Source organism: Lates calcarifer, linkage group LG2 (assembly GCF_001640805.2).
Source record: "Lates calcarifer isolate ASB-BC8 linkage group LG2, TLL_Latcal_v3, whole genome shotgun sequence".
NCBI lineage: Eukaryota > Metazoa > Chordata > Actinopteri > Centropomidae > Lates > Lates calcarifer.
In genome coordinates, this window is record NC_066834.1 from 4,631,380 (window position 1) to 4,655,344 (window position 23,965).

The 23,965-nt window shown below is 43.0% G+C and overlaps 4 protein-coding genes and 3 long non-coding RNA genes across 10 annotated transcripts; 3 read left to right on the top strand and 4 right to left on the bottom strand.

Annotated features, from left to right (window-relative positions):
- Positions 1–40: 40 nt before the first annotated feature.
- blzf1 (basic leucine zipper nuclear factor 1) lies at positions 41–4,782 on the bottom strand. The gene is made up of 7 exons (XM_018683824.2): positions 4,636–4,782; positions 4,282–4,366; positions 3,497–3,957; positions 3,072–3,271; positions 2,771–2,899; positions 1,488–1,731; positions 41–1,399 (listed from the first exon to the last, which is right to left on the bottom strand). The coding sequence occupies exons 2-7, from the start codon at positions 4,298–4,300 to the stop codon at positions 1,214–1,216; spliced, it is 1,239 nt and encodes a 412-aa protein (XP_018539340.1). The 5' UTR covers positions 4,301–4,366; positions 4,636–4,782; the 3' UTR covers positions 41–1,213.
- A 381-nt stretch (positions 4,783–5,163) lies between these two features.
- Positions 5,164–12,850, top strand: ercc5 (excision repair cross-complementation group 5). The gene is made up of 15 exons (XM_018683821.2): positions 5,164–5,400; positions 5,752–5,927; positions 6,056–6,171; positions 6,352–6,471; positions 6,765–6,813; positions 7,207–7,350; positions 7,421–7,631; positions 7,906–8,850; positions 8,933–9,213; positions 9,477–9,596; positions 10,357–10,570; positions 11,181–11,325; positions 11,605–11,805; positions 11,891–11,975; positions 12,082–12,850. The coding sequence occupies exons 1-15, from the start codon at positions 5,313–5,315 to the stop codon at positions 12,601–12,603; spliced, it is 3,417 nt and encodes a 1,138-aa protein (XP_018539337.1). The 5' UTR covers positions 5,164–5,312; the 3' UTR covers positions 12,604–12,850.
- LOC127143068 (uncharacterized) lies at positions 6,721–7,521 on the bottom strand. The gene is made up of 2 exons (XR_007814239.1): positions 7,382–7,521; positions 6,721–7,270 (listed from the first exon to the last, which is right to left on the bottom strand). It is a non-coding gene; the product is annotated as an uncharacterized LOC127143068 (long non-coding RNA).
- Positions 9,445–12,201, bottom strand: LOC127143066 (uncharacterized). 2 transcript variants are annotated; one of them, XR_007814233.1, is made up of 5 exons: positions 12,073–12,201; positions 11,735–11,979; positions 11,216–11,397; positions 10,382–10,479; positions 9,445–9,584 (listed from the first exon to the last, which is right to left on the bottom strand). It is a non-coding gene; the product is annotated as an uncharacterized LOC127143066 (long non-coding RNA). The 2 variants fall into 2 exon arrangements; XR_007814234.1 differs by lacking the exon at positions 9,445–9,584 and having other exon boundaries at positions 10,348–10,479.
- A 381-nt stretch (positions 12,851–13,231) lies between the features above and the next one.
- On the top strand, positions 13,232–16,459 carry mettl21e (methyltransferase like 21e). The gene is made up of 5 exons (XM_018683825.2): positions 13,232–13,540; positions 15,092–15,231; positions 15,317–15,434; positions 15,581–15,678; positions 15,782–16,459. The coding sequence occupies exons 1-5, from the start codon at positions 13,489–13,491 to the stop codon at positions 16,109–16,111; spliced, it is 738 nt and encodes a 245-aa protein (XP_018539341.1). The 5' UTR covers positions 13,232–13,488; the 3' UTR covers positions 16,112–16,459.
- On the bottom strand, positions 15,976–18,690 carry LOC108888026 (uncharacterized). Its single transcript, XR_001961729.2, has 3 exons — positions 17,651–18,690; positions 17,158–17,306; positions 15,976–16,112 (listed from the first exon to the last, which is right to left on the bottom strand). It is a non-coding gene; the product is annotated as an uncharacterized LOC108888026 (long non-coding RNA).
- A 289-nt stretch (positions 18,691–18,979) lies between these two features.
- Positions 18,980–23,939, top strand: LOC108888033 (uncharacterized). Of its 3 annotated transcripts, XM_051074157.1 has the most exons (9): positions 18,980–19,109; positions 19,313–19,404; positions 19,790–19,931; positions 20,013–20,173; positions 20,417–20,534; positions 20,959–21,678; positions 21,819–21,955; positions 22,062–22,179; positions 22,692–23,939. In XM_051074157.1, exons 3-9 carry the CDS (start codon positions 19,808–19,810, stop codon positions 23,075–23,077), a joined length of 1,764 nt encoding a protein of 587 aa, XP_050930114.1. In that variant the 5' UTR covers positions 18,980–19,109; positions 19,313–19,404; positions 19,790–19,807; the 3' UTR covers positions 23,078–23,939. The 3 variants fall into 3 exon arrangements, with proteins under 3 accessions (XP_050930114.1, XP_018539350.2, XP_050930123.1); XM_018683834.2 differs by lacking the exon at positions 18,980–19,109 and having other exon boundaries at positions 19,299–19,404; positions 19,793–19,931; XM_051074166.1 differs by lacking the exons at positions 18,980–19,109; positions 19,313–19,404 and having other exon boundaries at positions 19,792–19,931; positions 20,120–20,173.
- Positions 23,940–23,965: the final 26 nt, after the last annotated feature.

Here is a 23,965-nt window from a genome sequence, read left to right on the forward strand (position 1 = left end):
TTTTGACCATGCAGAGTGAACAACAAACAAAAACAAGACATTTTTTAAAAAGATAGAAACTACTTTGGTCTTTATTTTGATCTGATGTACAAATGATGGACAGTATAAATATTTTTAATGATGTGCTTTCACTGTAAATTACACCATCAACATCACTTCTCCATACAGATAAAGTAAACCAAAATATCATACAGCTTGTTTTTAGAAAACTGCAAAAAGTCATGTACAATATATTACATTTCATAGTAGTGTATTCTGAGGCAAAAACCAAGTCCCCAAATCTTTTTTTAAATAATGAATTACAAAAAAACATCACCCAAATTAATATAACATGATTAAAGGATAACAAGTCAAATAATAATAACTTTGAAAATTTCAGAAAAAAATCTGCCTCAAATTTTTCTTCCTAACGCCACAAAAGTCTTTGCAAATAACTGCATGTGTGTGTGTGTGTGTGTGTGCGTGCAGATTTGACAATATCAGGGTTTCCTTTGAATGACGCAGCACAATAACAGCCTATAGTAGTACCATTAATCCCCTTCCAAAATACTGAATGTACTGTGTATTAAAATGCTTTTACAGCACACAACATACAAAATACGCTAATACAATCTTTTGTAAAATATGATAGCACCATCATACTGAGGAACTGGGGAGGCGCTCTTATTTTTTTTTATAACACAGTCACAGTGTATGTATGAAGGTGCAGTTAGCTTTCTGGAGGGTATTTCCACTACAGGCTGACCTGTCAAATATCACGCTATTGTTTGCTCTATTGTGTGCACACTGACTGATGGATATAGGAATATTTAAATAAAATTTAAATAAAACACTAGCCTAATGGTCAAGTTTGAAGCAGATACCTTAACAGTGTCTGTTCATCGTGTAACACTGGGTCATCGTCACCTCACATCCCTGCAATAATAAATAGCACTTTTCATGGTTTAAACCAGGCATCAATGGCTCTAAAATGCAAACAACATCATGATTCCTGAACAAAAACAACTCAATTTTCTCAAAAAAAAAACCAAAAAAACAGCAGGTTAACACAATTTCAAACCATTATAAAACCCTCAGGGCTGCTACGCACTGAAATGTATAGTACAGAAAATAAAGCACAAAGCAGCAGGATCCTCCGAGTACACCCCTGTTCAGACCATTTGAAATATGCTGTGCTGGTGTCAGATGTGGATGTTTTGCCGTTCTTTGACGTCTACAGCACCAGAATGTCTCCTGTGCAGCGCTCACAGCAGTTGAAAGTAATGTTCTCATAGCGTGTATACGGGTGAAATCTGCCAATGCTCTTCTTGTTGTTGAGAAAGTTTGATGGGGTGGAGTCACTGAGTGGAGGTTCAGTCTTGTTTTCTGTACAGGAAATTGGATCTAAAATCTTCAGCACCTAAGACAGAGAAGAGACAACACATTTGTAAACTTCTGGACAAACATTAGAAAACGGTCAGATTGGTACAAGGATATGGAGTTTGCACCTTCTCAGCCATCTTCTCAGCTGGTGTACTGCAGAGCTGCTCAGCTGTTGCACTGCTGCTCTTTACCACGTTGCCGCTGCTGTTTCCGCTGTTGCTGTTGGTGTTACCAAGCAGGTGGGAGTTGATAGCATCTGCCAGCTTGTGATTGGCTGCTGCCAGCTCCCTTGTGCTGAGGGGCTGTGCACTGGGGTAGTACGTCTGCTGTCTGCCCCACTGCAGAGACACCAGGAGCTGCTCCAGAGATCTGACAACAGAAAAGCAAGCAAAATGAACATATAGACTGTGTCATCATGACTGCAGGTCCTTCACTTTTAGCTCTTCATTTGTACCCGACCACTGACACACACACACACAGTACTATTCTGAAATGGAACACTGAAGTTGTGCAAGCATCAGCAGACTGGTTGTCACCATTTCATCGACACTTCAGTATCAGTGGCTTAGCTGGGAACCTCGGAACCTTATGTGTTCAAGATGTAATGTTCATACAGCTTTCTCTCAGTCGTGTATACTAAATCTCATCTATTGTTAATCAGGATGAAAAGTTTTCACAGCAGAATCCTCACTGCTGTTCCCTAAAGAGCATCTTTGCATTAGATATATTATATAGAAAGAATATGTATAGAGCCTGCACATTCATTCCCAGTAAATGATTATTATCTTAGTATAGATATCTCTAACTGATCTTATAATGTATTAAGGTGCCATATCAAGGGTTCTATATTTCTTAATGTCTAATACTAAGTACAACTTCACTGTAAAAATACTATACACATGCACTAAGTGTGAATTTTGTGAATGCAGATAAGTAATAATGGGCTGAGTAGTAATTGCTGAAAACATAAATGTTTACCAACCTCATTTCACTCCACATGAACATTCAAGTGTTGGTCAGGTGTTCCTAAGACAAAGCTACACCAGTACGAGTTGTGCTGGTCTTGTTCACTTTCAATGATGGTTATCCATCCACAACATCAACATTTGGGGCCACGTACAGCAAGAATAAATGTGTCTTTAATCTATTTTGCACGTTTTAGTAGTCTTTTTTAACAAGTCCAATGGATTGAGGACACCTAGAGAAGATTGCTTACTTTCTTAACACATAGCAATAGATGTAATTGCTAAAAGGGGAGCTATGACTCCTTATTATTTATCTGGTAGTCAGATCAACAGATATAATGGGGAAACATTAGCCTGCAGACTAAATTTAAAGTTAAGAGTTGTGAGCTGTTATAATACAGAATGTACTCAGTTTAGTAATTATGGATCAGTGGTTATGTTACCTGTGAGTGAGCACCATGTCCCTGGAGAACTCTTCTCTCTCTAACAACAGGTCCTGAATTGCTCCTTGTGCCTCTCTGGTCTGTCTCTGTAGAGCTGCCCTGGCATTCGTCAGCTCCTCTGCCATGACTCTGAAGAGCAAACAGTGAATAAAGACTTTGTTTAGCATGATCCACATAAAACTTTTTAAAACTGAGGATGACATGACAGCAGCTGGTGTTGCTTTGACATAAAAGCCCCATCTTTTTATTTTTAGTCCCAACCTTTTCTATCTGTCCCACAATTACTTTGTCCATTTCATACCTGCTGGCCAAGAACTTGCTCCTCCAAACGTCGCACTGGATACTCATTCGCTCCAGCTGCTCTGCGGTGTGTGCCAGACTCCGGCCGAGAGCCTCGTTCTCCAGGATCAGCTGGTTCTTCTCCCGTGCCAGACGCTCAAAGTGGTACTGAAGGTCATCACCCACTGACGCCACCAATAGCTTCTTTAGCTCACGGTTCACCTGGAAGAAATTAAAGATACCAAGTTCCATTCATGGCTGAAGACAAGCTTGAGGAAATAAACAATTTCTTTACAGCGGTCCGTATTAACTACCTTGTACTGTTCTAATTACCCATACTTTCTGCATGTTCAGAGACATGGAACAGCAATAAACCTGGCTGTGTAGAGCCTAGTATGTCTAATATTTAACTAAAATACACTGAAGCTGTTTCACTGAGGGCCCCACCTCTGTCTGCACACGGAGCTGATTGGAAAGGCCTTCCTTGTCCTGCAGCAGCCTGCGCTCAGAGTTCTGCAGCTTCTCCAACTGTACCCTCCAGTCCTCCACCAGAGGCAGCGGGGGAGAGCCTTGCTCCTCAGCCTGTTGCCCCGCCTCCCCTTTCCCTTCAGCAGGTCCTGTACGGCTGCTTCGGCTAATAGCAGCACGTGGGACAACGATCCTCACAGCCTCCACCTCTGTGCAGGCCTCTCGACTCACCTTGCCCAGGTGGAGCACCCCGAGAGGCTGGGGGGCAGCAGGGGGTGGCGGATGGGTAGATTTTGGGCTGTGTTTTGGGCTAGCCACCTTCAGGAGGGGAACTGCAGATGGACCTGGTGGCAGTGTATCTGTGTTTACCTCCAGAACTGCAGGAGGTTTTTCAGTTTCCATGCCATCGCCAGCACCTCGGACAGGCACGCTGGCAGAACCTGGAAGAAGTAGATAAGGCCATGTTTACACTTTAGTCTAAGTGTGTTCAATCAGTGGTGGACTGAACATTCCTACATTTCACTGAGAATAAAATGGGATCCAGTTGTACACGTGAGGGCATGCATGTGTTATGTATTGTGTTGTGTTAATCCTGATGTGGGACACACTGCACGAGCATTTCACCACGGACAAAGACTTCAAGGTTTTGTACAGATGCCAAGAGTGGCCTCAAACCCCTAAGACAAGGCAGACGTTTTATCACCGAACAGGTAAACCTGTTTATGAAATGTAAATGCTGGAGCTTTACTGAGAACAACACATACCTCTCACAGCAGTAGTCATGGTGGGGGTGGTGGCGTTGGCTGGAAAAAGGCTGTAGTGTAGGTGAAACCCGGGCGACTCTTCTTCCTGTGAAGATAAACAAAGGAGAAAGTAATTATTTTTAATATTTGAGATACTGTTGTTGTGTTGGTAACAGCGATCAAAGACGGCCGCCAGTCAAAGGTCAGGGTTAACAGCTTCGGTGCGATAACGTTAAACGATAACGGTAGCTAGCTGATAAGCTAACTTGCTAACGTTAAAAGGAAGCTTAACAACCCAAATTACGGCAACGTTAACGCTATCCGGGTAGCTGGTGGTGACATGGTGGGATTCAGACAAACTGTAAGATTACATACCGATTAAAATGCGTCCAACTCCCTCGATTGAATTGCTGTCGGCGACAGAAAGCTGTTTGTTTTGTCACCGGACACAGTTGGCCTCTAAAAGATGTTGTCAGACGATTGCATTACCCTGAGTTCAGCCTCTCAGGCAGCACTTCCTGTCAAACTCCCCTCTCTCCTTCGCTGTTCAGTACCGCGCATGGATAAAAACTACAAATACAGTTTAAACCCCTAACTCTGACGATTTCTAACATTATTTATAACATATCTATTATATGGAAACAGCAGCTCTATATAAGAAAGCCTGACAGACTAACCAAGCGAAATAATGCCCAAATTATAAAAACTGATCTACAGTCAGTCACTACGTCGTTCCGCTATTATCCTCATACCGGCGACTAAAAGTTTACACTGATTTAAGATCAGAAAATGGATGCCGTTTGAAGCCGGTGGTGTAACAGCCGAATATGACCCGACGTGAATAAGGCGGAACCTTCGTGCGCAGTTAATATTTGCTTTACGGACAAAAATACTGTAACAATAGACGTCAAAAAAGTGCCGCTCTGATGCACCCCAGTGGTGTCTGAGTTGAGGGGACAAAATGTTCAGATTAGTCGAGCGCATTTAACTTAATATTGTGTATCTCAGCTTTGATATTCACAGAATATCGGTTGAGTTTTGTTGCAGTTACCATGGGAGTACACGGACTGTGGAGGCTGCTGGAGAGCACAGGGAAACCCATCAACCCTGAGACACTCGAGGGAAAGATCCTTGCTATTGGTATCCTTGCCTGGTTGTGATCTGTCAGGTGTTGATTTGGATTCACTGGGTCATTACATTAAAGCCGTTTAGGAAACTTTGATTATTCTCTATTAAAATATTTATGTAAAACAAATGCATATTAGCAGTCAATACCAAAGCATTGGTATTGTGTCATTTAAACAGTATCGTATTGATGGTCCCCCAGCCAGCTTCCAGGAGGGACCACACCAAGCGAAACAGAATGATAAGAAAAAAACAAAACAATTAAAAATAATTTTACTACTCGCTATTGTCTATCTGTCAGATGTATTGATGTAGCTGACTGTTTTCTGTTAAGCCATCGCATTAACTTTAACCAGACGCCTCCAGACATCAGCATTTGGCTGAACCAGGCTGTGAAGGGGGTGAGGGACCGTGATGGCAACAGTGTCCAGAACACTCACCTCCTCACGCTCTTCCACCGCATCTGTAAGCTGCTCTTCTTCCGCATCCGTCCAGTCTTTGTGTTTGACGGTGACGCGCCACTGCTGAAGAAGCAGACTCTGGTAGGTTCAGTGGTTGCTTGAGGACCACGTAAACATTTTGTGTAACAAGCAGATCTAGGATTTTCCAACCAAATGGGCACGATTCCCACTTATTCTATTGGTTAACGCGGCTGTGGCCTCTCCTACAGGCTCTGAGGAGGCAGAGGAAGGAGGAGTTGAGCCAAGAGTCCCAACAGACCAACGAGAAACTCCTCAAGACGTTCCTGAAGAGACAAGCTATCAAAGCAGCACTCGGAGGCCGCAGGTGAGGGACAGTGGCCGTGTGAATCTTTCATGTCTCTCCTCTGTCTCCCTTTCTACTCATCTACTGTCTGAATAGATCTTTTCTTATACCTACAAGATACAAGATGCACTGTCTGCTCTCTTAGTGGAAATCTCAGTGGTTTTGTCTGAAGCATGCCTTTTGTTTTTTTCCCTGGAACAGTCAGGATCCTCTACCCAGCCTCTCCAGCATGACGAGAAATGAGGTGGACGACATGTATGTTCTACCAGCCCTCCCTCCTGCAGAGGAGAAGGACGAGAGCAGATCAGAGGCCTGGGAAAGGTCACTATTCAGTAGTTATTGTGGATAAGGTGGCAAGAAATTCAGTCAGAATATCTGCAGTCTGCAGAGTCTTTTAGCTATCCATGATTTTGTATTCATAATGTCACATTTTCTTTATTTATATAGTGTTGTTTCCAGGTCCTCCTTTATATAAGCAGCTCACAACTAACTCATTTCCATTAATCTGTGTTAAGACATCATTAGATGGGCCTGAACAAGCACTTAGCAAAATGTATTTCTCACATGTAATTCTGGTACTATAATCATTTTAATGTGTCCCCCTCTCCTTGCAGTTCAGAGGAGGAGGAAGAGACAGAGATGGGCAGTCATGACATGTATCAGGTAAAACTATGATATGCACAAATTGTATAGCACCACCACCAAATAACACATCTGTAAATGCTTTGTTATCGACCTGGGGCGGATATTCCAGTATAATATTAATGGTAAGATATGTGGTATTTATGTTTTCATAGTTACTTGATATCACAGGCTCGATCACAGTAAAGCGGTACAGTGAAGTGAAATCAGCAGCCTCTGTTTGGCTGTTATGTCGTCTCTACAAATGATTATTTCATAAAACTATACATGTCATTGTCTTCTGAAAGTATGAAAAAAAATCACCACATTATTACTACGTTCTTATCTTGGTTGTCTGTATCACTCAGCTTCTCTTCATATGAATGCCCTGTTTGATGATTGATATTTGAAGCCACGTTGCTCGTCATGTTTCAGGAAGATTTTTATGAAGACCCCAACTCAGTGGACATCAACTCTGAGGAGTTTGCCAGCCTGCCTCCTGAAATGAAACACGAGATACTCAAAGACATGAAAGAGTTTTCCAAAAGACGCCGTACCATGTTCCACAAACCTCCACAGGTAAAGCTCTCATTCAAACTCACGTACTCACCCGTCTGCTCCTCTTAACACAGACTCCTCTTTTTGTTAGCACTCAGGAGACTTTTCCCAGTACCAGTTGGCCGGCCTGCTGCAGAGGAACCAGCTGAACCAGCGCTTGGAGGGGGTAGAGAAAGAGATGAGCCAGAGGAGCGCCGGCGGTGCTCCACAGGTCTACCAGCAGGACGGGGATCAGCAGAGTCACAACGTGGAGTCCAATCGACTGGTGTCAGAAGACCATTCCCACTACATCCTTATTAAAGGTGAGGCAGCTTGAATAGTCACTACTCACAATTGTATTATCACACGTCATATTAATGTGCAGTAAAGCACTCCACATGTTCAGTGTGATAGTTAACTCCTCTGAATTGTATTAATGGCTTTGGTGCAATATTGAAAACTATAGAAACCAGGGGTTGACTGGAAGGTAGGTGGTAGTTGTACAGTAAAGGCTGCATGATTTGACTGCACCATTAAGAAGTAAATCTAAAAATGCTCACTTGTCTTTGTTCACACCACTGCACTTTTCTCACTCAGGCTCCACAAAGACTAAAACTGCACCTGAAAGCCAACCTGCAGCTGCGCCCTGGTCCGGCAGCTCCCTGTCAGGCTGCAAAAGACGAGCAGCGGACAGACCCGAGCCCCTGTGGCGTCCCGTTTGTGAGGGAGAGGAGGAAGCACCAGGCTCCAAACCCTCAGCATCAAATCCGCCTCGGGGAGACACATCACCGCCCTCCCCTCGTACGCTCAAGGCAATCAGTGCTGCGATGAGCGCTGGCTCAGATGAGGAGAGGGCAGAGCGGGAGGAGAAGGATGGTAGCGTGTCCCCACGTACACTGTTGGCAATCCAGCAGGCTCTGGCTGAGGAGGAGGACGGTGTAGCTGAACGCAGGACTGTAATCTGTGGTTCGTCCTCTGAACTGCAGGCAAATATTCATCATCCTGAGCCGCAAGTGGTCATCAGCAGCTCTGAGGAAGAGACAGAACCTGATGATGTGAAGCCTTTAGCTAATGAAAAATCAGATTTTAAGGGGAACTCAACAGGCCGAAGTCTGCATGTGAAAGACAGTCTGCTTGCTAGCAGTTCTGAGGATGAGATGGAGGAAGTGATTGGACAGAGAAATAAAGCTCTTCACCTTGCAGTGCTGCAACAACCTCATGAGAGAGAGATGTCAGAGTTGACAGGGGATATAAGGACAGGAAGTAGAGGTCAGACAGAGAAACAAGAAGAGCTGGAGAGAAAAGAATCGGAGCACGGGCTGATCACAAAGAACAGGGATCAGGTTCAGCCACAGGGTGCAGCTGTTTCCAGTCAAAACACATTATCCACCAATCTCTCTGCTCAGCTATTTGGTGGCAGTGCAGCACCTGAAATTCACCCTGTTCTGTCAGAGCAGAGGAGAGACAAGACTACTGAAGCTCTGCAGGAAAGGAACAGAGATGATGTTAAGACAGAGGGAAGCGAGGGAAGCGAGTCAGAAGGTAAAGACAGTCAGATCAGACTCACTCGTCATTTCTTAAGCCGGTAGATGTTAAAAAAGTGCTCTGCTATGTATTTCCTCAGAAAGTTTCATCGAGGTCTCAGAGGATGAATTAAAAGAGGAGGACACAGATGATTCATCTGTGATGATGAGAGAGAGAGGATCTCCAGCTGAAGTCCATGAAAACAGGACCGACACAGAAGAAAAACCAGAAGAAAGTCTGACTGAGGCTCCAGCTGCTGCTTTAAAATCAGAGGAAGAAGAGGACAAAGACATACAGAATGAAGAGAGCGAGCTGAAGGAAGGAACAGAGACAGAGTCAAGCTCAACTCCAGCAGTCAATGAATGGGAACACTTGGGTGTGGTTAGTATATCTGTCAGAGTATACTAAGAGTGTCTGAGTAATTTGCTTGTTTCTGTTTTATGTAATATATGATAAACTGAAATTATTGTGGTTTTGAATCGCAAGAGTTCACTATTTCATTTCAGGGGGGGCTGGAGCATAGCAAAGCAGAGAGGCAGATGGGTATTAAATTACGTGTTTGAACCAGTCAGCTGCGTTCAGCAGATTGATGTGTACGAGCCAGGGCTCATGCAATAACTGAGTGTGTCTGTGTTGTGCTGCAGGATGAGCTGGAGGCTCTGGAGAGCTCTCTACAGGTGGAGCAGAGCAACCTGAGGGAGCAGAAACAGCAGCAGGAGAGGATGGCGAACACAGTCACCGGACAGATGTACCTGGAGAGTCAGGTGAACAAAAGACAAAGATTAAACCACATCAACACATATGGACACATAAACTTATCCTTAAGAAAACATTGACTTATGAGCTTTCTAAAAAGAATCATGATTATAAAAATAAATTAAAACTATGTAAATACTCTGGCACTGGACTGAGATATGACAACCCAGAGCAGGTGTAAGACCGACTGGGGGATAAATATCTTTGTGGTGCCGCTGCCAAACATTCCCAGAACCATTACGTGCAGTGAGTATTACTTCACCATCTTTGCTGCGAGTCTGTAAGTCTGTGTATTAGCGTGTGTGCATGCGTCTGTAAACTCACTCACACTCTTAAATTTCACAGGCTGTCAGCATTTTCTCCTTCATAAAATCACTACGAATATTAAACCTCCAAAAGTGTCAGATCTTTATTAATCCCCTGCGGTTACTAGGGATTTTTTGATAATGAGCTGCTAAGAGCGAAGGAATTTCTCAGATGACTACAGAAACATGGACATAATCCTTGATGCCCGTTGACAGGAAAAGATTATTTTAAATTAATTAACTTTCCTGGAATTTTACAAACCAGAAATGTATTAAAATCTTGGCATCTAGAAATCAGAAGCTTTAAAAGAACAGGCTTTCATAATGGTGTGATACAACGACAGAATAACCACGATATACGCAAGTAAAGACACAAACCACTAGATTCTTGTCAACAGCTGTCACCTTGGATGTAATGTGGTGGTTTTTGTGCAAGAAATGACTGCTTCCTGTTTGAAACCAGGAGCTGCTGCGGCTGTTTGGCGTACCGTTCCTTGTGGCCCCGACGGAGGCCGAGGCTCAGTGCGCGGCGCTCGACCGCGCTGACCACACTCATGGGACCATCACAGACGACTCAGACGTGTGGCTGTTTGGAGGGCGACATGTATACAAAAACTTCTTCAACCAGAACAAATATGTAGAACACTACCAGTACAGTGACCTGCAGAACCAACTGGGTCAGTGCTCGCCATGGTGGTTTCAAACACTGTCAATTCATTACTTACTGTACTTTTTATTATGTTGCTACTTAATATTGTCAGTAAGGTTGAAGGGTCTGTGAAATGAAAAGTGGTGTTCCTTAATCTCTTTTTCCTTGTACATCTGCTTTTTAAAAAAAACATTTTTTCTTAATTTTTGGACAATATGTATTAAATCCGTTGACTGCCCTGTATTCTGTTGAATGCAGGAACACCATGAAATGCAAATGAAGATTTTCTTCTTACTCATGATGTTATTTTACTCTTTGTGGCCTGCTGAAATGGGAGAGTAAGGTGTTGAAATGGCGCTAAGCTAACACATCACAACAGGAATCTGATAAGCTAATATTGGACATCTGAGGGACAGGTGTTAGCATTGGTGGCGATTGATGGGGCTGTCAACAAACTGACCGCACTGACTGCACAAGGCTTCACCTCTCTCTCTCCTCCACACTCATTCTTTCCTTTTCAGCTCATGCCCATCTATACTCTCTCTCTCTCTCTCTCTCTCTCTCTCTCTCTCTCTCTCTCTCTCTCTCTCTCTCTCTCTCTCTCTCTCTCTCTCTCTCTCTCTCTCTCTCTCTCTCAGGTCTGGACAGGACTAAACTGATAAATCTGGCTTACCTGCTTGGAAGTGACTACACAGAGGGCGTGCCAGGGGTGGGATATGTGACTGGCATGGAGATACTGAATGAGTTCCCAGGGCCGGGGTTGGAGCCACTAACACAGTTCAGGTGTGTTTGTTTGTTTGGATGTAGTGAGCAAAGTGTTTCCAAACTTTCCCTCACACTTAATCCCTCCAGTCTCTATCAAACACAGAACAAATTTGTATAATAAAATCATTGTTAAAGCTAAATTATTAATCATTTTATAACAGAGACAATTGTTTCCATAATTGTAAAAAGCAAACAAAACTTTTTCTATCATCGTATGTGTTTTGGACATTACAACAACTTTTTGACAAAATAAAAATATTGCACTTTTTAATCTTGAATATCGTTTCCTCCCTCTAGTAAATGGTGGTCAGAGGCTCAGGAGAAAAAGCGTCTGACGGCTGATCCTCGGGACACGAAGGTGAAGAAGAAACTCAGGGACCTGAAACTGCAGCCTGGGTTCCCCAACCCAGCGGTGGCTCAGGCTTACCTGCATCCTGCTGTGGACCAGTCAGACGGCTCCTTCAGCTGGGGGCGCCCACAACTCGACATGATCAAAGAATATCCTTTTTGTCCATGTGGGTGGATGAGTGTTTGCGTGTGTGTCTGATCACGAACGTCAGATTTTTTTCCTGAGCCGGTCCACGTTCTGCCTGAGTCGCTTCGGATGGAGCAGTCGGAAGACGGAGGAGACTCTTCAGCCTGTGATCAAGCAGCTCAACACCCAGCAGGTAACTGAGGAAACATAAAAAAATGTTTATAGTGCAAAGTCAGCATAAAAAGGAGTAAAACCACTATGTAGTCATAATTCTGTTTGTTGTCTCTCACTGGGTTCAGACTCAGCTCCGGATCGACTCATTCTTCCGCATGGAGCAACAGGAAAAGCAGGCGATCCGCAGCCAGCGACTCCGCCGAGCGGTCACCTGCCTGAAGAGAAAGGAGAAAGAGGGAGGAGAGGAGGACAGCGAGGAGGAAACGCACTCCCCAGTCAAACCTAAGAGAGGGAAGGCAGGGAGCAAGAACCCGAAGAAAGGAGGAGGAGAGGAGAAAGAGGAGGAGATGTCTGCAGCGGGAGGAGGGTTTCTGGGGTCAGAGGTGATCTTCGAGTCTCCGCTTACATCTCTCAAGGATGTGAGCGGCACCAGCCAGGAGTCACTCTCAGGACAGACTGTCCCTCAGTCTACAAAGACTCTACCTCAGAGGGTCAGGAGCAGCAGCAGCAGCAGCTCTGGCGAGGACAGCGACGGTGGCGGTGAAGTCGCCATGGTTACAGCCCGTTCTGTCTTCGAAGGCAGCCGACGAGGCGGCAGAGGGAAGAGCACAAGAGGGAGAGGGAGAGGAAGGGGGAAGAAGCCATGAGGAAGAAACTGAACTTGACAAAGTAATTGTAACATTAATTGCAAAACATGTCACACTCCCAAATAATGTCTGATATTTTATTTGATATTTATAATGGAAAGATGAAAATGCATCGTCATTGACAGTTATGAATTAAACTTTTTCTGTATTACTGAATATGTATTTTGTAAACTATTTATGTGACTGAAAATATTTTGTACCTGTTTAGAGATTCAGTTGTGAGAGGAATTAAATATTTAGCATAAAATGTTTGAGGCGTAGTTATTTAAAGTTGAAGTATTTCCATGCACAGATGTCACTTTGGCTCAAACTTGTTATTTGTCGTGCTGATGTGTTCACAGTGAGACTGAGACAGGTGCCGCACATCCCTAAAATATCTTTCAGGCCTTATTTCATCCACTTTGTGTGTGTGCATAAACTCCTACACACTCTGCCATGAACACACACATACATAAACTTTTTTCCCTTATGAAAAAAATCTGATATTTCTGCATTAAGTTATGCTTAACCTTGTTAGTTAAATTGGTTTCTTTTCTCGCTGTCGATCTTGATTTAAATCATATTACTCCTCCTCTTCCCTCTCCAGCTCCAGCTCAGCAGACTGGCAGGGGCAGGTGTTGCTGTCGGTCAGGGTTACAGCATTAGCGGGGGGTTTAAGCATGCCCAGAGAGAGCTAGAAATGCACGGTGGTTGGACAAGAACTTAGGAAACCCTGTATTTGTGTGTAACTTGAAACCAAACTAACAGCCCTGCTAGAGACCTGGGTCCAGATTGACTTAAATCCAAAAAAGACAACGTCTGAGGCCACAAACCGAGAACGGCAGTTGGCTGCTGTGGATTTTCTGTTTTGGGCGTTCTTGCCCTCCTGCTTGGACCCCTTCGGACATGGAGACTCAACAGTCCCAGACTATGGAGGACCCCAAGACTAAAGAAGAAGGTGAGAATTTGAAGTCATACACAACAGAAAACAAATTATTTTTCTGTGTTGTTTCAGTGGCATCAGTTAGTGCTTACAGTAAGGGTTTTTTTTTTTTTTTGCATATGTTAAAAAAATCCTGTAAACCAGCTGAGTTTGACTCTAATGTCAGAGCTTGCAAGATGTGGTTCTGATGAAACGTCTATTGCCTGTAAACAGATGTGTCTCTGTTTGTTAACGACAAACGTAACAGAGATTTAGACACACAAAAGCTATAAATTGAGCTCCAGAGAACTCCCCGCCCTCACTCCACCTTTGCATTGGGGCTCTGTGGGCTGCCCTGACCTTTTCTTGAAACCAGTGTTACATAACTGAATATGTGTGTCAGATGCTCCGAGTAGCTGTTAGCACTGACACATAGCTGGAGTCCGACACACTGGCATGATGTTACAAACAAACACAACGGGATCAGAGGAGGGGAATTATGAGGATAAATACGATTCATTTATAGAGCAGGGAATCAAATGTTACTTGTAATGTGATATGAAAGAAAAACAAAATGATTACTCATCTGCTCGATGTAAGCCTGGAGGATACCACTGCCTCCTATATGTGACAGATTTTTATTCAAGCCATTATGAGACCATAGCTGGTGGGATTGTTAAACATTGGTTAACCTAAATTCCATTTACTTATTACTTGAGTGATATCTATCCACTTAGCCACCGGTTTCATGTGGTCAAGTTTTAAGATCCATCTATGAGGATATCTGCTCCCACATGATCTGATTTAGTTTCACATGGAAAAATTACATTTAAAAAGGAAAAACAGCAGATCTTTCCAGTTAAACCATTCCTGTTAATCTTAGTAATCCAAACCCCTCACTGTGAATCATTTTCACAGGAACTATTGTTGTTCCTAATTAAGCAAGTTGTTCCCCTTCGCAAATACAGATTTAATGTTTTTTTACATTTATCTTTGTCACATCTTTGTATTTCTTCACTATTTAGTTACCTGTTTTTTTTGTTTGTTTGTTTGATTGTTTTTTTTGTAATTGTAAAATCACAAGTACTGAGACAGGTATACAGGTGAGTCATATTTACCTGAACAACTGATTAGTGTTTTAACTTAGCTCTTACAATCACCACTGTGCACTGTATGACTGAGTTTTCAAGGTAAAATAAGTGAATTTAGAGGTAGAAGCAGCTGCTGCTCGTGTTCCTGCAGCATCAGTCACAAACACCTCAGAATAATATAATGTAGCAAAGAGAAAAATCTGAAAAATCTTACAGGAACAGTACTCACAACAGACTGCAGTCAACACAGGAGACTGAGCAGGAGACACAATATCAGAGCGTGTAACTGGCTCACCTGAATGGATCAACCATCGTTAATGTGATTGCTGAAACCTGTGCTATTGGATGGCGTCATAAACTGCTGTGAAAATGGTCTATTAGTCTGTTTTGTGTCATTCTAAGTTTTACGCTTTAATATCACACCTTGTAAACTTTCATCTCTGTATGAAAATGTGTTGTTCTTATAAAACCATACCTGTCTCTCCTGTGGATGCAGAGCTAGCCAAGGCCATAATGGCTCGCAGTTTCCACCCCTCTGTCATCGGCTCAGAGGCCTGGGAGGGGTATGTGTTCTCTGGTCTGGAGATCCGCATCAAAGAGTCCACAGATGTCTATGGAGCTGTACTCTGGCCCTCGGTCCGTCCAAACCTGTGCATTATCCCAAAGTTTAGCTGCTGTTTTGAGTCCTGCCAGTGAACTATTAACCTGTGTCTCCCAACAGGCAATGGTGTTGTGTCATTTCTTGGAGACCAACCGAGACAAATACAACCTGACAGACAAAAACGTGATTGAACTGGGTGCAGGGACTGGACTTGTCACCATTGTATCCAGCCTGTTAGGTACAGAAACAAAACAGCGCAGAGATCATCTTTGGTAGCTGGAACCTGCTGATTTTCAGTCCCTTCGACTTCAAATTTCAATCTTGTATGTTTTTTCTTTTTTTATCTCATTCTCTTCAATGCTCAGCTGCACTGTCTGTCTTCAGGTGCTAAGGTGACCTCCACTGACCTCCCAGATGTAATGGGGAACCTCCGGTACAATGTTATGCGCAACACCAAGGACCGATGCAAGTACATCCCTCTGGTGAGTTTTTACATTCATGTTTACATATTGTAGGGTTGACAAACGTTTGAAATATATCCAGATATATGTTGGTTTTACACTAACTCCCAATCATCGTTTCCAGGTGACTGAGCTCACCTGGGGTCAGGAGGTGGAGCAGCGTTTCCCACGTGCCACGCATTGTTTCGACTACATCCTGGCGGCTGACGTGGTTTACGCCCACCCTTACCTGGACGAGCTGATGGACACCTTTGACTACCTGTGCCAGGAAAACACACAGATCCTCTGGGCTATGCGTTTCCGTCTGGACCCAGAGAACAGCTTTGTGGATCGCTTCCGGCAGCGGTTCCACTTGGAGGAGCTGTATGACCTGAGGACGAGCCTGAGCATCAAACTGTACCGAGCCTGGAGGAAAGACAAGACGTCCAAAGACCAAGGAGAGGCTGCTGCCTGAACTGTGAAAACAGACAGAGAACTCTTTGAACTGTGAGCTGCTGAATTGGGTCAAATTTGTACATCGTTTAATGGGAATGAGTTTAACAGCCAATGCTAATTGTTATCGTATAAATGTCTTAATATCTCTTTTACATTGAGACCGTTCATCATTGTTTGATGTGCCAAGTAGTTGTGATCTGTGTTTTTGCACATTGTATTATATTATTTAAGGTATTTACTGGTGTATTTATCTTTGTCTACTTGACACATTTCAATGTAATACAGTACCATTTAACAACATGACCTCATCTGCTGCAGAGCTGTTGCTTTGCACTTCAGTGTACTTCAATAAACTGGCAACTCTGAATGTCTGGATAACTCAAGGCGTTTTTCTACAGGTGTTTAGTAATTTACCATTTTGGATTCATCATAAGGCATTCTCTGTGACTGTGACTACAACATTAGTGCTCCAAATGCTGTCACATTAGTCAAGAACCACCTCTGGTTGTCATCCATCACCAGCACCTACTCGCACTCGAGATCTTGGCTGACCGTGTTTTGGTCTGATGCCGTGGGATTTCTGATGACCTTATTGGTTTTATTTAGGAAGTCTGTTGCTGTGTGACTTCACGCCAGCCATGTGATCAAGTTTTATCGTTGTTAGAAGTGCCCATTTCACCCAGGACAAGTGACTGAACTGATACTGAACAGATTTTCAGCCACTGATGGTTCTCTTAGGATGGATCCTCTTGGGACCATTAACACCTAACGTTAACAACGGCCAGCAGAAAGCACAGCTGAGCTTTAAAGTACAAACAAAGCTGGTCAAAGTTTAGCCAGGTCTGACAATGGAGAGGTGAGCTTGACTGGTGAAGACTGAGATGTTTAAAAGGGACGCTGCACAGAGGATACACTTTTAGGATTTACTAACAATGCAGCTTTTCCTTTGGCGCCACCCTCAGGCCAGACTGTATTATTCAGTTTATCTTTCATCCAATGATTTTGTTTTCTGATGTGTAATTAAAATGAACCCACAGAGAATTATCACTCAAATCCACAGCTCACCTCAGCTTTATGTAGCTTTACAGCAAGTTTCAGCTCATCACTTGGCTGTCCAACCACACCCTCCTCACTGTTTCGGTTCACTCTCACAGCAGAGACCCAGGGTCATAACAGTTGTGGCTTCGTTTTAGTCTAAAAAGCTCTAAAACCCACTGTAGACAGAAATATACAGTTGGTGAACATAACACAGCAGCTAAACAGACAGATATTTCCCTCAGTTAATACTGGACTTAGACTCATCAGCTGGACAGAAACATGACGCCAAATGAATAATTCTGTCACCCTGTAACTGCTAGATGTATAAATAAGCAGCTGTTTCCTGACAAGTTCAATATAACTTAAAAGGTGATGATATGTGAATGTTCACTAGATACCCCAAAGCAGTCAAAAAAGGACCACTGGCATGATTATTATTATTATTACACTTATTATTTTTACACTTTTACACTTAGATACTAATATAATGTACAGCAGGCGCACATGAAGTTAAACTCACCTTTAACACCATCTTCCTTTGATCAGATGAATTCAGCAAATCCATCAAATTTAGTGTTGCCTTTGCAAAGCACAAAAATGTGTTGGAAATTATGTTTACACCTCAATAAGACGTCCTTGGTCAGCAAAAGGAGGTTGAATTAAAGATCACATCCTTTTAGGGCAGTGAGTGCTGCTTCAGTAACATGAACACCAGCGTGTCGCACACAACAGTGTTGTTATGTTTTGGAAACCCACCAGTTCGCCTGATTATCTTGGAAAGAGTAAGTTGGAGCCACCTGCTATTAACATGACCCGTTAAATCTGATACGTAATTCATGATTCCAAATCCTCCCTATGTGTTGTTTGGCTGCAGAAAGAGACGTGTGGCGAGGAGCCAGATTAAAGAGGAACAGAGGGGTTATCTAAACTGGTGGCTTAGACAAAACACCATGTATCATAGTCAAGACAAACAAGCACACAACAGCTGAAAAGCCTTGTGGAGATATCACTTAACTTCATCACTCTTTCAACAGTCTCTACATCCTTTCACTGAGAGGCTGAGCTAAGATGCCGCCTCCTATCAAGATGGAAAACTCTTATCTTTTATCCAAATAAGGCTGCTCCACATCAACAACACAGCTGTGCCATGACCTCACCACTGTGCTCTCTCTCTCTCCCACTCCCTATTAACGTGTCACACCACCAGAAGGTTCTGGATCGATTTCAAGATTTGGGATGCGAGTTGAGTTAGTGTGACGATACCTGAAACTGGGCGATAGCTCATGGTCAAACGCTGTTAAAATGTGACAGAGGGGGGTCTAATTGAGGTGTCCATTACAGTAGCCCCCTTCTTTTTTATCAGGGGGTTCATACTAGGGGGTTGCATGCCAGCCTGATCCTGTTACCTCCCATCTCTGGTGAAGCAATTGAGGCCATTGCAGGAAAAGTGAGCAACACAGACACGTTCCAGACTACACGTTTAAATAGACTGTTGGCCCGACGAGACCTCCTCTCATCTTCACTTATCTTTATTGTCCGATAAAAATGTTGCAGAAGAAGTGGCACCAACTTAAAAGAAATTAAAATCACCTTATGAGGCTTTTGGGGGTTTGGTGGCAACACACACATTCAAGGGCTCCCTGCCAAGATGCTCTCAAGTCAAACACAAATCATGTATTGGCCTTGGTTTCCCCTGTGTGTCTCTGTGACTATTTGTAGACTACCAAGTTAAACTGGTGCATTCCCAGCATAACGTGCAATATCTGGTCCTGATTTGAACCTGTGACTGTGCCCAAATGATAGGAAGTTATTTGGCCACTGTAGCTGGAAATCATTCAGTAGAGTTAGTGTAAAAGCCAGGGTTTAAAGGTTGTATTCCTTTATATTGTATCCAGAATGAGATTACAGACCACGGATGCCTCCGGAAAGCACAGAAGATCCACGTCCATGAGCAACACTGGAAGCAAAGATTCACGGCTGTTGGTATCATGGCATTCCTGTCATTCCCTCTCTGCTTTTGGCTCATTCTCCAGCTTCTTTGTTGTTGTTGTGTGTCTATGTTTGTCTATGTGTTTGACTCTACGTGCGCTCCGTTCGTGTATCTCACTTGTGTTTATTTCTCATGGGCACGACTCTAAAAATACCCCCGTGCCCTTGTGGTGACGATGGGTGTGTCCTGCAGGATGCTGAGTCTCTATAACCCCACAGTCAGAGGTCTCCAGATGCAGTTGCATTACTCCTGAGATCTTGCACTGGAAAATTAAGCGGCAGCAGGTATGTCAAAGGTCACAGGTAGGGTGCATGAACATGAAGTTTTTGCTATATTTGCAAAAGTTAAAGAGGAAGTACTTGCAGAGAGTTTTTCTGTCTTTTTTTTTTTTTTTTTTTTTTTTTTTTTTTTTACAGAACTTTTAATAATGTGTAAGGGTTTGGGAAAGTGTCATCCAAATAATCCTTTAAAAAAATCAAGTATTTACTTTCATATTTATTGTGCTCTGTTAAAATGTGATAGAAAAGAAATAACTCTAATTTATTATATATAGAGAGTGGAGAAACATAACTAAATTAAAAGAGAAAAAAATTCAAACAATCAACTATAAAAGAGAAATTAAAAAATAAACAGAAAATGTGAAACTGATCTGTTCATCTGTTTCTCCAGCAGTAAAGAGCATTTTATATGGATACTTTGTCCACATACTTTGTGGAGGAAACCAAGTGTATGAGAGGCAGAGACGAGGAGGAGGAAGAGGAGGAGGAAGAGGAGGACAGTGGAGACGAAGAAGATAAAGAGGAGGAAAAATGTAAGGCAAACAACTCAGGGTTACATTTTTGTATCAGATCTCACAGATCAGACCGGAGTGTCTGACTTTAATATCTTTCAGATGATTCACAGAACAAGGAATTAGCAGCCCAGGCGCAGCAAAAACCGGCCTGGGCTCCATGTTTCTTCTACAGAACAGATAAAGAAGTGTATTATTATGTCGGGCAGGAGATCACCATCGAGGGGGCTTTCGACTCGTATGCAGGCATGATATGGCCCGCGGTGAGTAGCACTGATTTGAAACCTTAAATCCAAACCTGTGCTTCCTGTTACACTTCTTGATACTCTGTTTTGAAGAATTTTATTTACTGATGCAAGTACAGATCAAGCAGCATCAGTAGTAGTAATTTTGATCCTAAGATCTCTGATCAAAACTGAACAGCATTTTTTGCAATACTGAAAGAAAAATACAACTTAAAATAACACATTAATATTGATTGTAATGATAATGTTGACTGCCCTCAGGCTTTGGCTCTCTCTCACTACCTTGACACTCACCGTGAGCAGCTGAATCTTGAGGACAAAGCAGTCCTGGAGCTCGGAGCAGGAACTGGCCTTGTGTCTGTTGTAGCAGCGCTCCTGGGTATGTAAGACAAGAGCACCGTGAACTAAATACCTACATGAACGGATTGCTGAACAAGCCCTCTGGGCAGAAACCCAGGGGGCCAGAGCCTTTGTATGGAGTGACTGCTAACATTACAGACAATCAAAAGACTACGTGACACAAATTGACTGCAAAGACAAGTGAAATGTTCACAAAGACATATGTATTGACCACAAAGAGATGCAAACTTACTATAATGACACAAAACAACCACAAATAATCACTGCAAAGAGTGATTAAATGACATAAAACAACTCTCAGCTTGGGTGTCTTGCCCCTCTGTACACTGGGAGGGGTGGGGGGCCTTTAAATGTCTGTGCCCAGGACAGCATAGCCTCATAGTCTGTCCATGCACACCTGAGAGGTTATATCAGGTTAAATGTTTCTCTCTTTCTGACTTCAGGTGCATGGGTGACCGCCTCAGACCTTCCAGAGGTCCTGAACAACCTGAGAGTCAACCTGAGCAGGAACACCAGGGGGCGCTGCAAACACACACCTCAGGTGGCAGCTCTGTCCTGGGACTACAACCTGGAGCGCTCCTACCCTACATCCGTCTACCGGTATGACTATGTGCTGGGAACAGACGTGGTCTACCATCACGACTTCCTGGACGAGCTCCTGGCCACCATGAAGCATTTCTGTCGGCCGGGGACGACTCTGATCTGGGCCAACAAGGTCAGAATGGAGTCTGATCTGACTTTCACTGAGAACTTTAAAAAGGCCTTTCACACGAGTTTACTGGCTGAAGATGGAGACATGAAGATCTACATGGCAACGTGCAGAGAGGAGGAGGGAGAGGGCGATAAGGAGCTGGAAATCCAAGATGTGCTGAGAGAGGAGGAGGAAAGAAAGAACAAGGAAAACGAGGAGAAGCTTGTGGAGGAAAAACACAATGAGGACAAACTTCACAGTGTCACTAAAGAAAAAAGTAAAGCTGCAACAGAGGTACCTCACATGTCAGAGGCTGAGAGAGGAGATGATAAGGAAGAGAAAAATGAGCATGAGTGTGATGAGGATGAAGAGATGGAGGAGACAGTGGATGAATATAAAGAAGACGAGCAGAATAAACCAGAGAACAATGATTCAAATTGCAGCAACACAGCCAGTGATGACAACAGTACAGGTGAGTCATCTACATGATCTCAATGAGGTTAATGGCAAGAATTAAATCTTAGATGTGAAATATAAGACACATATGGTAAGGCTGAAATGTGGTGTAGAGAGATTCATTTAGTTCATTTGTTGTTCATGTTTTGTCGACAGCTGCACAGCGGGACCGAACACCAGCCTGGGTCCCCAGGTTCTTCAACAGCTTGGATAAAGATGTCTACCATTACGTAGGACACGACATTGTCATTTATGAATCCATAGACTCCTATGGAGCAGTCATGTGGCCAGCGGTGACTATTTTATTATAAACTACAAAATGCTACAAAGCCTCATTCATCTTAACATCTCACCTCCAGTTGCGTCGCTCATTCCAGCTGTCTCTTTTTTTTCGTGCAGGCGTTGGCTCTGTGCTCCTTCCTGGACAACAACAGGGAGAAGGTGAACCTGCAGGGGAAGGAGGTGCTGGAGCTGGGAGCAGGAACAGGACTGGTGGCTGTTGTAGCCAGTCTGCTGGGTGAGCAGTCGCAAAAGTCATCATGACATGATGCACAAAAAAACACAAAACACAAAGAAATGTCCACTCAGAATTAAAATAATCATTATATTCTATTATATAATTTGCTCTTGTGTACTTTCTATTTTTCTGTCTATTCTCATTCACATTTTATAAACTTATTAGTATTTATTTTTGTGCCTCCTGTTACCCTTTGCAAAAAGAACAATTGTTAAATTCCTGTGCACACATATACAAGAGCTTATCTGTATTTTTGCATTTAACCCATTAATCACAAATAATACATTCTTCATATTATTACTCCTCATTTTCCAAACTTTATACTGTACAATCTTTCCTTTCTTTCAGGTAACTGTATTGTTCATTCACATTCTTTTATCTTTTACATTTTTGTCCATGGCTATTATGAAAAGGACAATATGAATGTGGCGATCTCCTCCATTGAAAAGTGTTGCACTTGTACTTAGACGATTGGATGATGGTGACTAGTGTCTTTGTTTCTGTGTCTTCAGGAGCTTCAGTCACAGCTACAGACCTTCCAGAGGTGTTGAGTAACCTCAGGGCCAACGTGATGAGGAACACCAGGGGGCGTTGCACACACATGCCCAAGGTGGAGGCGCTGTCCTGGGGCTATGACCTGGAGCGCACCCACCCTACATCCGTCTACCGGTACGACTACGTGCTGGCAGCAGACGTGGTCTACCATCACGACTTCCTGGACGAGCTCCTGGCCACCATGAAGCATTTCTGTCGGCCGGGGACGACTGTGATCTGGGCCAACAAGGTCAGAATGGTGAATGATGTGACTTTCACTGAGAACTTTAAAAAGGCCTTTCACACGAGTTTACTGGCTGAAGATGGAGACATGAAGATCTACATGGCAACGTGCAGAGAGTAAGAGATACAGGAAGCATGGATGGATTAGTGAACCGGCCTCCTGAGTCCCTGAGTCCAGGCCCAGTCAAAGGGCTCAGCCAAACGTAGGTAGGTGTCAGTCACATAGTAGCTCTGCTTTAAGAAAATGTTACCTGCATCACAGATGTTTTTTGTGTTTTAGCCAGCTTCTCTTCATCTCCTGCATGCAACAAAATACAGTAGTTCAGGTGTCAGTTTTAGGGTTTCAACCATCAGCAGAACTTTAGAAAATATTCACAAAAAGATGCCAAACTTAGCATGTTGTGATGAGGTGATGGGTTGAGTCACTTTATATTGTAGAAGACAGATCATTTATATGTTTTTACCTCCATGTGGCCACTGTCTTATAATCCCTCCATGAAAAAAAGGGTGGAGTTTACACATAGAAAAAGATTTAGAACATTTACTAATATTTAAGGCTATAAATCATTGCAGTAATGCAGAATGTGCCTTTTAACTTCATGTGATCCAGGCCTGATGCAATTTTAGCCTGACAAGAATGAATCTATGCTTCATGTTACTCATTATAATCACATTAGTGAATTTTTGAATTTATTTATTGACAGAAAATTAACCAGCAATGATTCTGATAATCAATGAATTATTTCAGATCTGGTTGATGGTTCCAGCTGCTTTTAATGTTCTTCTTTGTTATATATGCAAATAAATGAAATATCTTTGCATTTTTGGACTGTTGGTGGGATACATTTTAAATAGGTCACCCTGGGCGGTAGGAAAGTCTGTTGGACATTTTTCATTTTTATCTAAGTTATCTACATCACTTGTTTTTTTAAATTTTATTGTTTAATACAGCAATAAAAAACGGGACAAACCTTTCTATCTCATTTGCGGTGTTTTATAAGTGACGACC